A 14,140-nucleotide genomic window follows, 5' to 3' on the forward strand; every position below is an offset into this window, starting at 1 on the left:
AATCTTCCGCAGCTACCGATTTACAAGTATAATTTATTTAAAAGACGTTTAACCCCAAAACATCAACACAGCAGTTATGTTCACCACGTGGTACTTTGACGAAAATAACAACCAATCGGCATTGGGAGCAGTGCATAGTGGCGTTTCTAAGCAGCTCGTGTGACTAATGCCTGTCATATGACTAGGCCACAAATGGAGTCAGTTTCAAAGAGTAACGTGTATCTGGGGGGTTGAGCAGAAAAGGGATTTTATATAGAAACGGTGGGCCCAAAATGCCTCCCACGCTATTTCACAAACTTTTTAATAAAAGAAGTGCTTTTTCATCGCTACCAAAATGTAACAAGGACGACCCCACGTTCAGGTACGTGTCACTGCTAGCTGGCTACATCGAACCATTTCGCTATAGCTAGCCACCTAGCTAACTCGCTAATCAGATACCCCACATTGCTGCAGGAGCGAGGGACCGCGGTCTGCATGTATTAAATATCATGTGTAGCGAAATACATTAGTTATGTTCAGTGTGTGCTAGATATACCTTTTTAGTACACAAGAATCGTTTGCGTCACAGGAGTAGCCAATATGACAAGCTAGCAAGTTAGCAAATTGTCTTTCGTTTGTAACCTTTTGTTGACGGACCGCTAAGACGAGGTTAGACTTTAGGTTGGTGTAGTGAGATTAGATCGTTAGCTAGGTAACTATGATATGTAATGAAACGGGGTCGGTGCGAGTTTGCAGCTAGAGAAGGGAAAATGCTGCAGGAGAACCAACAGCGAGCTTTATGATGAATGCTGAGCTGTTTAAAATGCATAAAAGCAAAGCGCAGGGTCTAAACAAATACAAAGAAGCAAAATGTCATTTGACTTGTTAAATCAATGTTCACGTTAATTAAACCATAATGGACAGGGACGCACTGCAGCGTGCGTTGCTTCTGTCTGTGAGGATGTGACATGATGATTTGCACCGATCTTGAACCCGGCACGCGATTATTTGCTTGGCGTAGAGTTTAGCTGTTGCACTACTGTTTCAAATTAAATTAGGGAAAGGGACTGTAGAATTTTTAACATGGTTATTCTGATTCTGATTCTGTTTTGCACTTTTGTTTAGATAAGGAAAATACCAATGTCCCAAAGACTCATATCTTTCGTAACAGTACACTCCATCGTAAGATATTCAAATAAGGTTTATGAAGAAACACCTTTTTAGCCTAAAATACCAGGGTATATTTTTGCCTATATAATATTTCCTTTCAATTGTCAAATTCTTTTCTTATTAGTTCTTTACTTAATGCCTACTCTTTTTTAAAATAATAATAATAATAATAATTATTATTATTATTATTATTATTATTAATATTATTATTTGCTCTTGATATTCCCTAAATGCCCTACCATTAGCTGATTTATTTACTATACTTCTGTTGGTGTTCTCAGGAATATTTACATCTGAAACATATAAAATGTATAAGTTATGATTGCTGTTTGTGAATTTAATTCAATATTAATTATGAATAATTTTTATTGTCAGATGTGTTTAAAACAACAGTATGAAAATGTATCTGAAAATGAGATAAGGAAGAGAGCTCAAACAGCTTGGACCTTGTGTCAATCCTGTGATCTACATGTCATAACTGTGATGGAGTAATAGTTTTAAAAGTGGAAAGATTGTGCTGACAGATTAGGTCTACTTAGGCTCTACACATTTCAAAAGAACCCATGCTTTAAAACTAGCCTAACATTTGTGCACTGGTGCTCTTAATGGATGGATGGAAAAGTTGTAGGTAAATATTATAATTATATAAATGGATGGAATTGTTGCATTTCCTGCTGGAACATTCTGCACTCATGGCAGTGAAATCCTTCAAGTTTCTCTTCCTGAATGATATCTACTGGTTTCAAAGGTTTGGATGTTGCTATATATATATATTTTTTTTTCCTTCTCCATTTTCTGATGCTGGGGGGGGTATTTTTTCATTCTAAGTTCGACATTCTATACTCGCATATCTCTCTAGTAACCTGTATGGTGGGATACTGCACATTGCTCTGTACTGCACCAAAGGCTCTTGCATGCTTGGCTGACCTTACTTTGGGCTCTGTTCAAACCTTGGGGTCTGCATCTCCTCTTGGCATACACGATGTTGGTTTTGTGCCTTCTGGTTGCAAAGCAATTGCATTTTAATCCACTTCTTATTTATGCAGTTGTGCTTTTAAGATGATCCAGTTTAAGGTCATTGTTTATTGCTGGGAAATGCAGGTTAATACAAAGTGCATGTCTTCAGTGACAGGGTGTCATGCTATGTACCTTTACAACTTCATCATTTCTATCTAATTTTGAAAGGTCTACCAGGGCAAACTCTTACAACATGCTTAAGCAAGAGTCTTAATGCCCAGTGAGCAAACTGTGAGTTTACTCCCCTGTGAGTAGCATGGCTCCATAATTCAAGCTGGCTTCATAATACCAGTTCCCATGGAGCAAGAAGCCTCATTAATCAGGCTGTCATTGCACATTTGAAGCCTGCCACCTGGAAAGTGAAGTGGCAAAGTCAGAATCTGCAGCCACTGTGTGGGGTTACCTGCTCGGGACCTGTGCCTTGTTAATTGTGTTGTGAGTGTTATGGAAGTTTCAGGTCCGCAGCTCTACTTCCCAGTGAAGCCGTGGTCTGCTAATACTGCTTCCAGTCATGTTTCATGCAGCGCTATTTAAAGCTGTCCTAAGACTTCTAAGAAGTGTAGGGTAAAGAAGTGGTATAGAGTCCAGGGTTATTCACTCAATTTTAGCCTTCATGTCTGTTGTGTTGCACCAGATGTCTGTTTTACTATTAGAGAAGCTGCGTGAAGATTTAAGAAATTAAGATGTGATTTCCAGGATTAGACCACGGCTTGTGCTGATTGTGTGTTTTTAATTTATAAGACTGCACATTTACTGCTGTGGTCATGTTAACAAATGTGGGTTCTTTTCATGCTGTCCCACAGTATTTCAGTTTAGGTCACATGTGAGACTTGGCCTTATCTCATGTTTACAGTAGCAGCTGTAGATTATATATTTTCATCTTTTGCTGTCTTTCATTGCTTAGGTTTAATTTTAGGTTTCCTTCATCATAAACAACAGATTTAAACTTTTTTGTTTGTTTCATTTTTTAAAACTATGATTATATGATTTGTATAGGATGAAATGTACACTGAATGAACAGCAAATGAACAAATTAACCAAAGCTGGTGTTCATTCAAGACTGGTAGCAGCAAACCTGGACTCTTATTTGGGCCACAATAACATCCAAATCACAATGGATGGCACAAGCACACAACTTGCAGAAATGTATCATGCAACCATTAGATGACATGGGAGGATTCTTGTGATTTAAGAACTGGTTGGTTTGGTTTAATAAGCTAGGCCAATCCTGGAATGTCTGTGTGACGTGTGCCTCTGGCCGCTGGTGTATCATGTGAGTGTGGAATGCATCAGTCATCACTTGAAGCAGGGTTTGTTTAAGGTGTATTTGGGGGGGGGGGGGGGTTGCTTCTTGGAGTATTTTATTTTGCATTAAGTGTGTCCTGGACTACACATGGACTTTTGGCATGATCTGTATCTTATCTCTATCATGGTTTTCTACTGAGCATGCACCCTTTAGCTCTTCATATGTAGTCAGCATAGACTTGGGAAAAAGATGACCCCTATTTCTTTGATGGCGGTATAAACAGCTAACATCAAACCCACCACCTTTTCTGGTTAGCATTACCTTTGTATAAAATTATGGTAGTTGTGCACATTTTAACAACCATGATCAAGTGTAGTTGAATTGGATTTGAATAGCAGTCTGAAATGCTGTTTCAGTCTAAAGTTATAATGATAGAAGAGACCTGTAGCCCCTGAAAGCCACCCCACCTCCAGAATAGAAACACAAGCCTGAGACAGCCAAGTCACGTTTGTAAGTGAGTGTTAGTTCAGGCCTGTACCTTGCTTTGGTTTTGCAGGAAGCACAGTCTAGGCATAAACTAGTTCTCTTGGGACAGAGTAGGGAACGTGTGTGCGCGTGCGTGTGTGTGCATGCGTGCATATGTGCTCAGTGAACCAGGTAAGGTAAGTGCAAACAGGCACCTGCTTTCAGCCACTGTGAAAGTGCGATGAGGCTGTTTGCTTTCAGCAGACCAGCGTGGTCTTATTTTCATCGAGAAGCATATCAGCCAAGCCTGCAGGTATGCCAGACTGGAAAAACACCAGGCGTAGGCATTCAAAAGTGACCCTGGCTAGCAGGCAGCAGTCACATCACCGCTGGGACAGCTTCTTTATGTAACATGCCTTCCCCCTGTTAAGTCTCTGCCAACCCCCGCAGCTTCCTTAGACGACCCCCCCCCCCCCAATGAAATAATGATACCCAGGGTTTCTACATCAGGGGAGGGGAGGGTAGGGGTTATTTTGCTCTTTGAGGTCAGAGCTTGAGGCAGGGGGGATTAGCCCCTTCTAAAGTAGACAGCCCCAGCTCTCGCTTTCTTCAGTTTGGCGGCCAGCAGGGTTGCATCCACGTGCGGGCCCTCGCCAACGTGCCTTTGTCCCAGGGCCATTTCCAGCCTAGCCCGCACATCACCTGACAGTCTCATGTTATTTTGTGAATTTAGTTCAGTGCTATTCTTAGTGACGCTCGTCACGGCGAGAGAGAGAGAGAGAGGGAGAGGGAGAGGGCACAGGCTCAGGGCCGGGGGACGCATGAGGAGAGACACTGGCAGAGCCACGATGATGCCCAGGTACCCAGCCACACTTGAATCCTGCCGTCTCGCTCGTGATCCTGCCCTCCGCACGTTTGAGCTTTGAATTATTCACTTGAGGTGGTGGTGTAGTAATGGTCGCTGGTCTGAAGATGTTGGTGATTGACTGAGAGGAGAGATTTGGATCACATGGAACGGGAGGGTGTGTGTGTGTGTGGTGGTGGTGAATTGTTTGAAGACTGCAGTGTTGGATCAACTTTTTTAAAATTTTTGTTAAATTTTTTTTATTTTGCTCTGTGGATCGGCTATAATAATGGCTGTCTTACATAATGTTGGAGTTTAAGGGTCATGGTTTAAGGATTAGTTCTCTGTTATACTGTTAATGGTGTAGAGAACTGATGCTTGTCGATATGTTATACATTTTAAACAACAAATAGTTGTCCAGATTGTGATCTAGCTCAAATACAACATTTTTTTAATAGTTAAATGTTTAGTTCACTTATATGGCATATTGAATCCTCCCAGTTATCAGAATGAGTGTGAGACTGAACTGCTTCGTGCATTGTTCTTTGCTCTTTTCCTTTTGGTGGTGGTGGTCTTGCAAAATTCATTTCTGGAACTGCATGTTTACTTTTGCCACTACACATCAAACACTAACAGTGATCCTAACCTGTAGCAGCTATGAAGCTTGGTATGTGCTCTGGCCTTTAGAGTTGTTGGCAGTGGTGTGTCCTCAAATAGAAATCTGAATGAATTTGACACATGACAAATGTGAAGTTTCAGAACGTAAAACTACCCAGTGCTTTTAGTTAAGAAATATCTCTTGGAATTATTTCATATGGAAATTTTTTAATTAACTCATTTAAGTTTTTCTAACTTCAGCTGGTTTCTGAGCTACTGTAGCCTATGTAGTGAACGCGCTGGTCTGTATGTATTTCATGAACTCGCTGGTCTGTTGTGTTGAACTGCCTGCTGCTTGATGGTGAAAGGTTATTTTTGACTTGGTTTAGGAATTCTGAATTCCCCAAAGGCTCTTGCTGCTGTGGACGAAACTGTATAAATGTAGCTATGGGTGGACCCATCTCTCTCTCGCAGTGTTTGGAGAAAAATCATGTATTTTCTTTGCTGTGCTGTACTGGCATTTACAAAGAAACATCTCTCTTTAAGCATCATATTTGAGGAACGGAAGTCTAGTGGCCAAGTCAGACCTTCGCCGAGATGAGCGCTTTGACATTGAGCATCAAAGGAGAACATGACGCGGTTGTCCCTCCCGGCCAGTGTCCGCAGGGGACAGCGGAGATGTCTGAGCAAAGTCCTGTGGAATGCGGTGGTGCCTGTGGCAGTAAACAGCCATGTCCACCATGACGCCCAAAAGCGAGTGCACTCTGGCCACCTTCTTGCCTGTTCTGACGCAGGGGCCCAGAAATAACAGCAGCCTGTGACTCCCCTGGTCCAGCCACACGCCCTCATCCCCTCCCCCCAACCCAGACCCGCTACCAGACAGACAGGGTCACAATGTGAACAACTGTTCCTGGCTTCCTTTCATGCCCCTCGTCCCGGAGGGCTGCCATCAGATGTGCTAAAGCCCAGCACCTCTCTCTGCACCCTGGGCCATGCGCTGGTATGAGCGTTCCCAAGCAAAGCCAGCTGACAGCTCAGGGAAGCTTATTAGACAGCTGTCAGTGTGCGTTTTATTTTCGTCCTCCGGGCTTAAGGTGGTGGTGGTGGGGGGGTGTATTGAAGGTACGGGGATGGGAGCCCCCATTGTGTAAACATGAAGCCCTTCACGCTGGCATCTGCCCCCACAGCTGGCCCTCCCCTGAGCTGGAGCCCAGCCAGATCCGCCTCATCGTCTACCAGGACTGCGAGAGACGTGGACGAAATGTCCTTTTTGACTCCAGTGTCAAGAAGAGGAGTGCAGAAGAAACCTCAGGCATGGTGAGTCCTTTCTTTCTCTCTCTCTCTCTCTCTCTCTCTCTCTCTCTCTGTTTCTCTGTCCTTCAGTAGCAACATCAAAAAGCTGAGCCACCCTGCATGGCAGCATCACACTGAGGTCCTGAACCAGTCTGAACCGGAGACCTTATCTCCAATAATAATAGCATCAGCTGACACTGACTGTGTAAGCATTCTTGAGCACTCACATGATGGGCGTTGTACGCTCCCTCCCTCATGTCTTCAGGTCGTTTGTCATTAGCTGTCACGGGAACGCTGAGGGAACTCTCTCACCACTGAAGGCCACAAGTGTGCAATGACAGGAGCCGAACCCCATAAATGCAGTTCTGATGATTCAGTTTAAAGAGCTGTGCAACAGTGCTGGCCTGTATTACAATGTTAAGCATGATTCACATTGTGGAAATAAATGTTTGGTAAACTTTGCACTTATGGTAACTCTCAAGTAGATTTCATAATAACAAACCCAATATTTGTATGTTGGCCTAAAGACTGCAAAGGACATTTCCTAGTTCCACACTGAAGAAGTTGTGATCAGGTAAAGCTGCCTAATGTCTTACTCAGTGTGTCTGGTGCACGTGTTTGGGTGAGGCTGGGAGGGGTTTGTGAGCTGGAGTCTTGCTGCAGCTACAGTCACGTGATGCTTTCTGGCAGAGGTTTTTGTTTCATGAGAGAGAGAGAGAGCGTGCGCGAGAGAGTGAGCGCTGGGCAAGCAAGCAAGCAAGCAAGCAATGGCTCCAGCTCACGAGTTGTTGAGGAAGTCATATGACCTCGGCTCACATGCTCGGGTGCTTTTTTTGTGCTTGGTCAGGGCACGAGGAGAGGCTTGTTTGATGTGAGCCATTAGCAGAGCAGCGCAGCGCACGCACTCCACATAGAACAAGCCTGGTTTTGCTTATAGTACTTATTAACCCTTGCTCTCTATCGATTGTTTTATTTTGGTCCTTTTACATAACACATCTTTAAAAGGTCTGGCTAGAAATTGGGGCAGCCTGATATGTCCTCCCCCACCCCCTCTTATTTTTTTTAGAATGCATTATAATGTCTCTTTGAAATATTAAAAAATAGGTACACTTATTTTAGACATAAGTCTACCTTTTTATGTATATTTTTCCCTTTTAATGAACTAGTTCATAAGGCGTTTTTTAAAGTTTTTTTGAGGGGGGAATTCACTTTAAACATTGTTATTTTGGCCATCAGGCTGTAATACAGAGTAAATAAATATAAATATGAATAAATTGTGATTCTGTGATTGAACTGAGCTGTTCAGTTTTTATTTGCATTGAGGGAGGGAGAGGGTTGTTTAGAGGTTCTGCATGCTTGGGATTTGTTTTTTTTGTTTTTGTATTTTTTATTTATTTTTTTATCGGTACAAATAAGTCCCTGTGACACACTATATCACATGGGATCGCAGGTCGGCAGCGACACGCAGACACTGTAGGCCCCACTAATCCTGCTGTGTTTGTTTGTACGCAGAATGTGGGCAGTGAGTCGCAGGCCAAGATGTTGGGGAAATGCTGTCAGCTGAGGCCCACGGGCGGCAGCTCCAGCTCCTTGGACAGTAGCTCATCCTGTGCCTCAGAACCCCGGGAGCACAGCCGCTTCCAGGTGAGCGCAGTGTCTGACTTATCCACATCTCGGAACTCTGCTTAGGGAGAGCTGGCTATCTTCTGTGTTCTGATGAGGTCTCAGAATGATAGCGGGACTTGAATCTGCATGTTGAATGCCTTTGTCTGCTCCCTTTTTCGTGGTTTCTTTCTCGCCATCTTTTTTTTTTTTCTCTCTCTCTGTCTCTCAGGGCACGTCGCGCTGCTCTTCAGATGCCAACATGCTGGGAGAGATGATGTTTGGCTCGGTCGCCATGAGCTACAAGGGCTCCACTCTAAAAATCCACCAGATCCGGTGAGGCGGTAGGGCAGGTTCAGGGTCACACTGACCTGTTGTCATTCCACTGACAAGACAGACGCACACTGGCTGGGAGTCACGAATAGTCAGTGATGATCTTTGCCCCTTCTTCTTCTTTTTCCTCCTTTTTTACCCCCCCCCCCCCATCTCTGCAGGTCCCCTCCTCAGCTAATGCTGAGCAAAGTGTTCACAGCTCGGACAGGCAGCAGTGTCTATGGCAGCCTCAACACGTAAGCACCACTCGTAGCTCCTCTCCACCTCCATCTGTCACCACACATGTGGCTTTCACCATGTTTGATATGTGTGTGTCCTCTCTGGCAGGCTGCAAGACAGCTTGGAGTTCATCAGCCAAGACTCAAACACTCTCAAGCCAGACCAGAACACTGTGGTCAATGGCTTCCTGGGGAACATAGGTAATCTTAACCGCATGTATTATGACAACAAGATCTTGTGACAGTTTTGCAGTAAAGCCCAGCAGTGAAGGACAAGGTCACATCCTTCCCTAATACACATGAGTTTCCTCTCTCAACTGACATAACGCTGTTGATTCATGGAGCTTCAGACTGACTTTTGTCTTTTTGAAGTCAGTGTTTGTTCTCCATGTTTTAGTGTGAGAACTGTATAAAGCCAGCTTCATGTTTGGAATGGACCACATCCGTATTCCCGAATGAACATTTTTGTGTGGTTTTGTTGTTTTGATTGTTTGTACTTTCTACCAGTGAAATCAAGAGGTGTCGAATTGCATCAGGGATGCTGTCACGTCACATGTACTTTACTTGTGTCGACTTTCCTCAGCTCCACAAACTCAAGCATTTGTGTTTAATGCGCTCTAGGTTTCCTTTTTAGAATTGTCTTACTAGTCAGCAGTCATTTCACAGCTGATTATGAGCTTGCATCTTGTGGCAAAGCATTTCACTGTTTCTGCTTTGATTATTTATTTATTTGTTTATTTGGTACTTATGATATTTAATTTTAGGGGCAACTTGTTTGTTTTCTTAGCCTCTTCAGGTGTTCTTTTTGTGGATGTAGACTTATTGCTCTTTATCACTGTTTTCCACCAAATAAGTCTGCTCAACACGCGCCAAATGTGGTGCTGAACTGTTCCCAACTTTGAGGCAGCAGCTCTAAATAAGAGCACAGAAAACACTAGTAAAAAAATAAAAAAATAAAATAAAATTAAAGAATAATAATCATATATATATATATAATATAAAATGTATATGTCTGTGTGTCATGTTATGCGTGTTTTGAGTGGACTTCATGTGCCATGCCCACAGAACATAAAGTATAGTAATATCTGTCTCCATATCCACTTCAAGGAGGAAGGGAGGACGCTCTAAGATGATTGGCGTGCCAGTGTGCCCGCGCTGTTTGTATTTTCTGTGTGGGATTGCTCCGCTCTTTTAATAAAACGCTAACATGCTAATGTTGTTCTGACTGCCTCAGATGTATTCTCATGTATCGCCGCTCTTTTTGCTTGACTAACCTGGTTCTGTGTCTCTCTCTGTGTCTCTCGTTTGCCCCCCCACCCTCTGTGGACGCCGTGCCACGCAGGTTTCTCTCAGCTCTGCAGCCCTCGCCGGGCCTTCTCTGAACAGGGCCCTCTCCGCCTCATCAAGAGCGCCTCTTTCTTTTCAGGTTGGCGCTGTATGTTTGGGTGTGTTTCGGATTGTGGCCTTGCGTGTGTCTGTGTGCGTGTTAGTGTTAGTGTTTGTGCGCATGTGTGTGGTCAGCATGTGGCCACTGCTTGTGACTTGCACATGCACACCAGGAGTGTTCGGAAGCACCACCATCGGTTCCAGTCACACAGTCCCCTCATACAACTTCCCCACTGTATTTACTCATCCTCTACCCCCACTGGGACACTTATCCCCCCCACCCCCCTTTAACAGTTTGTTTATTTATTATTTCTGTCCCTCTGTTACTGTCTTCTCAAGCATGGACCCCTCATTCTCCTCTTGTTCTCCCTGTCTTACTCTCACCCACACACACCCACTCTCAGTGTGGCCCTTATCTGGGTGGCTGATACCAGAGGTAGGGATAGAAATGGCTTATAAATAGCCCTCCTGCCTTTGACCTTCTTGAGCCTTGGCTGATTGTCACGCCATCTTGCCCATCAGTTCTGCTGTTAATCATGGATTGGACAAAAGGCTTAAGTGGCCACCCTGAATACATTCTTGCCCACCTCCCCCAGCTATGGCAATGTCAGAATCTAGTGAGTTACATAATGCTGCACTTAAATATGTCGTTGCTGCACTTAACATGTTATTGGCTTGATCTGATATTTGTCCCTTGTCCCCTGATCTGACAGAACTGAAATAGAGCTTTACAGTTCCCACACAGTAAAAAGGTTTTGACACTTTTGCCCTGTACCTGGCCTTTTCATGGCCTGTGAGCATGTTGCATTGTAGATAGGTTCCCTTTGGAACCTCGCAGTCAACACCAGCAGCACAAAGATAGTGGACAGCACATAGATTAGTTTATTTGCTATAATATGATTGGCCAACGGAGAAAACCTCATCCTCTACAGGAAATGTTCTGCCCTCTGCGCCTTACCACTGAGGATCTGATTTATGAGGCTGAACTATAGGCTGTATAAGGTGTAAACTGTGTCTGTGGCAAGAAGCTCAAGACACTGAAAGGTTCCAAATGGTTGATGGCGCTCCCAATAGCTCAAGAGTGAACACATTACAGCAGACATGTGGTCTAAACCACATATAGGGTAGACATCTCTCGGACACTACACGTTGTTCATGGTCACTGTTGTGTTGCGTCCACCACACCATCCCTGCTGGGGTGTGGCAGGCTGCACGCTGGCAAAGCAGCGTACTGGATCAGTGCGGCTGGCTCGTCGGCCGTGCCCAGAGCTGCAGTGGTGGTGGGAGCTGTGGTGCTGTGCTGTGCTGTGACTCTCTGAACCTGGCCTCTGCCATCTCTCATATATGCTCCTCTGTGCCTCTACTGTTCACAGGCCACAGTAACCCCATGGACATGCCTGGGAGAGGACTGTACGATGAGCGAGACAGTGGTATCGCGCGATCAGGTGCGTGTGTGTGTTTCTGTGTGTGTGCACATCTTTTTGTGGTAATAAAATGAAAAACAAAGAAGCCAATGGCCTGTAACAAGACTTAAATGCTGTCATAATTGCAATTAGAAGAGCATCCAAAGGAAACATGCGCAATGTTGCTGTTAAAACACAATTATATAATTTAGTCTTCAGTTCTGGTAACGATGTGGCCGTATCCAACTAGTCCCTTATTTACCCTGCCAGTTATGGGAAGTGGACCTTGTACACCTTCTGAGCAAACAAGCGACTCAGGACGATGTTAGAATGAATAAAGAGGACAACCCAGGTTTAGAAATGGCTTGGGTAATAAAATGCTGCTTTAACTAAAAGTATTCATGCTGCATACATTTGGGATTGACAGAGGGATTTAATCTGCTGTCTCTGGTCATGAATCAGTAGCCAGAAGCAAATGAAAAACAGTATAACGAAACATTCAAAACATGTAGGGCATGTGTGGCTGTGAAGTTTATACGCAGCAGAGAAGTATAACCAACTGGCAAGCATGCCAGAGGGGCAGCTCGCCATAATGCCAGCAAGGCAGGGACTGCCTGAAAGGTAGCCTAATTACATGAGCCACTTGCATGTTTGGAGGGGGGGGGACTACATTTGAGCAAGGTTATGGGATGGAAACCGTAGGCTGTGGCATGGAGGGCATGACAGGAATCTCACTTTCTGTGGAATGCTATGCGGCATCACATGCAGGGGTGTGTGTGTGTGTATGTGTGATGTATATCCCCCCCAAAAAAAAAAAAAATAAAAAAAAAAAATAATAAAAATAAAATATATATATATATATATATATATATATATATATATATATATATATATATATATATATATATATATATATACACATACACAAACACACACACACATATATACATACATATACACTATATATATATATATATATATATATATATATATATATATATATATATATATATATATATATATATATATATATAGCACAGTTCCCCTAACTGTGGCTTCTAATAAGTGGGTGGGGCCCTGGGTCTGCAGCTGGAACTCATGTTTCATGGCGCTCCATCGAGGCCAGGGGCTTGGCCTTTCTGCACCCTGTGGGTCAGATGAGAGCCGCGTGAGCCCACTCTCGGAGGTTTGCGGCCCTGCAGAGTTCAGCACCAGCACACCTGCTACTCGTATAAGGGGGTTGCTGATTCAGGTCAGAGCCAACCTCTGCAGGGCAGTAGGTATTCAGCAACAGAGTCGGCTGGCCCTGCTTTAGATCATGGCTGTTGTCCCTCCCTTTTTAACACCTGGAGGTATTAAATGGTAATATGGCTAATAATACATGGAAATGGTGGGAATCAGGATGATCCTGGTGGAATAACTAACCTCTAATAGCTGACATGTATAGGTAAAGTATGTTTTCTGTGGGTGAGAGATTCCTCTAATTACAGTTGTTTCCTAAAAGCAAAGACTAAATTTGTTTTACCATATTATTAGCTTGAAGGTAGTAATGGAACCATTATTTTTACAGGTAATTTTTACAGTTAAATGAACACAAGTCATTGTACCTCTTCAACACAATGAAAATCTCAGCTGCAGGCTTCAGATTTATTAAGTAAGAGGGCCATTCTGAAAATGAAAAAAAAAGTGTCTGTGCAATATAAAAGTGTCTTTTTAATCAGGCTGAAGTGGTGGTTTGTCTTTATGTGAGCTCAGGAATTTTGATCTTAAAGCAAACTGCCACTACTGACTTGGGGAGACCTTATTTCCCCTCTGGAGTCAATGTGCCTGCTGTTAGAGATTAGTTGGTCTTAATAAAAAGCCTGTGTGTGTGTGAGAAAGGGAAGGAAGGTGGGGAAAATGGGGAGGGGGGGTGGAATGGGTGTGCGTGTGTGGGGGGGGGCAGGAGGGGAGGGAGAGTGAAATGGGGTAGCAGGGAAAATGGGAGGTTATGGGGGGGATGGTGTGTGTGTGTGAGAGAGAGAGAAAATATGGGGACGGGGATGGTGTGTGTTTTTGGAATAACTGAGGCGGACGTAAGCTATGAGTGTTTCCGCTGTTCTCAATGAGTGAACTCACTGACTTTCTCCTCCCTTCTCTCTCTCTCTCTCTCTCTCCTACTCTCCCCCTGCTGCCTGGGTGTCTTCCTGCAGCGTCTTTAAGCAGTCTGCTGATCACACCATTCCCATCTCCAGGCTCCTCTCTCACTAGCAGCTGTGCCAGTAGCTATCAGCGGCGCTGGTTGCGTAGCCAGACCACAAGCTTGGAGAACGGAGTCTTTCCACGATGGTGCGAACACACACGCACATCCCCACCCACACATATACACCCAGCATGCACAGACACGTGCCTAATTGTATGTTGTTTCCCTCAGCAGTCTCTCTAGAGACATGCAGTGTTGCTGAGGGCCACTTCAACTAACAAAGGAAAGGAAGTTACTTCCGTTTTGTTGCTGGGAAACTAAACAGTAACATTTGACTGTGAATGTTAGCATATCAATTCTGCTGATTAGTTGTTTACCTAAATGTTTACCAGCCTGTGACCTGCC

The 14,140-nt window shown here is 44.0% G+C and overlaps 1 protein-coding gene across 8 annotated transcripts in view; it reads left to right on the forward strand.

Moving 5' to 3' along the window:
- The first annotated feature begins 166 nt into the window (after positions 1–166).
- Positions 167–14,140, forward strand: part of fnip1 (folliculin interacting protein 1) — a 24,460-nt gene continuing 10,486 nt past the window's right edge. The window contains exons 1-10 of one of the 8 annotated variants that reach the window (XM_027010995.3): positions 3,527–4,736; positions 6,506–6,635; positions 6,877–7,185; positions 8,124–8,255; positions 8,446–8,549; positions 8,708–8,782; positions 8,874–8,965; positions 10,107–10,190; positions 11,524–11,595; positions 13,746–13,881. In XM_027010995.3, coding sequence (XP_026866796.3) covers positions 8,151–8,255; positions 8,446–8,549; positions 8,708–8,782; positions 8,874–8,965; positions 10,107–10,190; positions 11,524–11,595; positions 13,746–13,881 — 668 coding nt within the window. In that variant the 5' untranslated portion in view covers positions 3,527–4,736; positions 6,506–6,635; positions 6,877–7,185; positions 8,124–8,150. The other 7 variants (XM_027010992.3, XM_027010993.3, XM_027010994.3 and 4 more) reach the window with 7 other exon arrangements.

Source organism: Electrophorus electricus, chromosome 8 (genome assembly GCF_041902795.1).
Source record: "Electrophorus electricus isolate QZ-2024a chromosome 8, ASM4190279v1, whole genome shotgun sequence".
NCBI lineage: Eukaryota > Metazoa > Chordata > Actinopteri > Gymnotiformes > Gymnotidae > Electrophorus > Electrophorus electricus.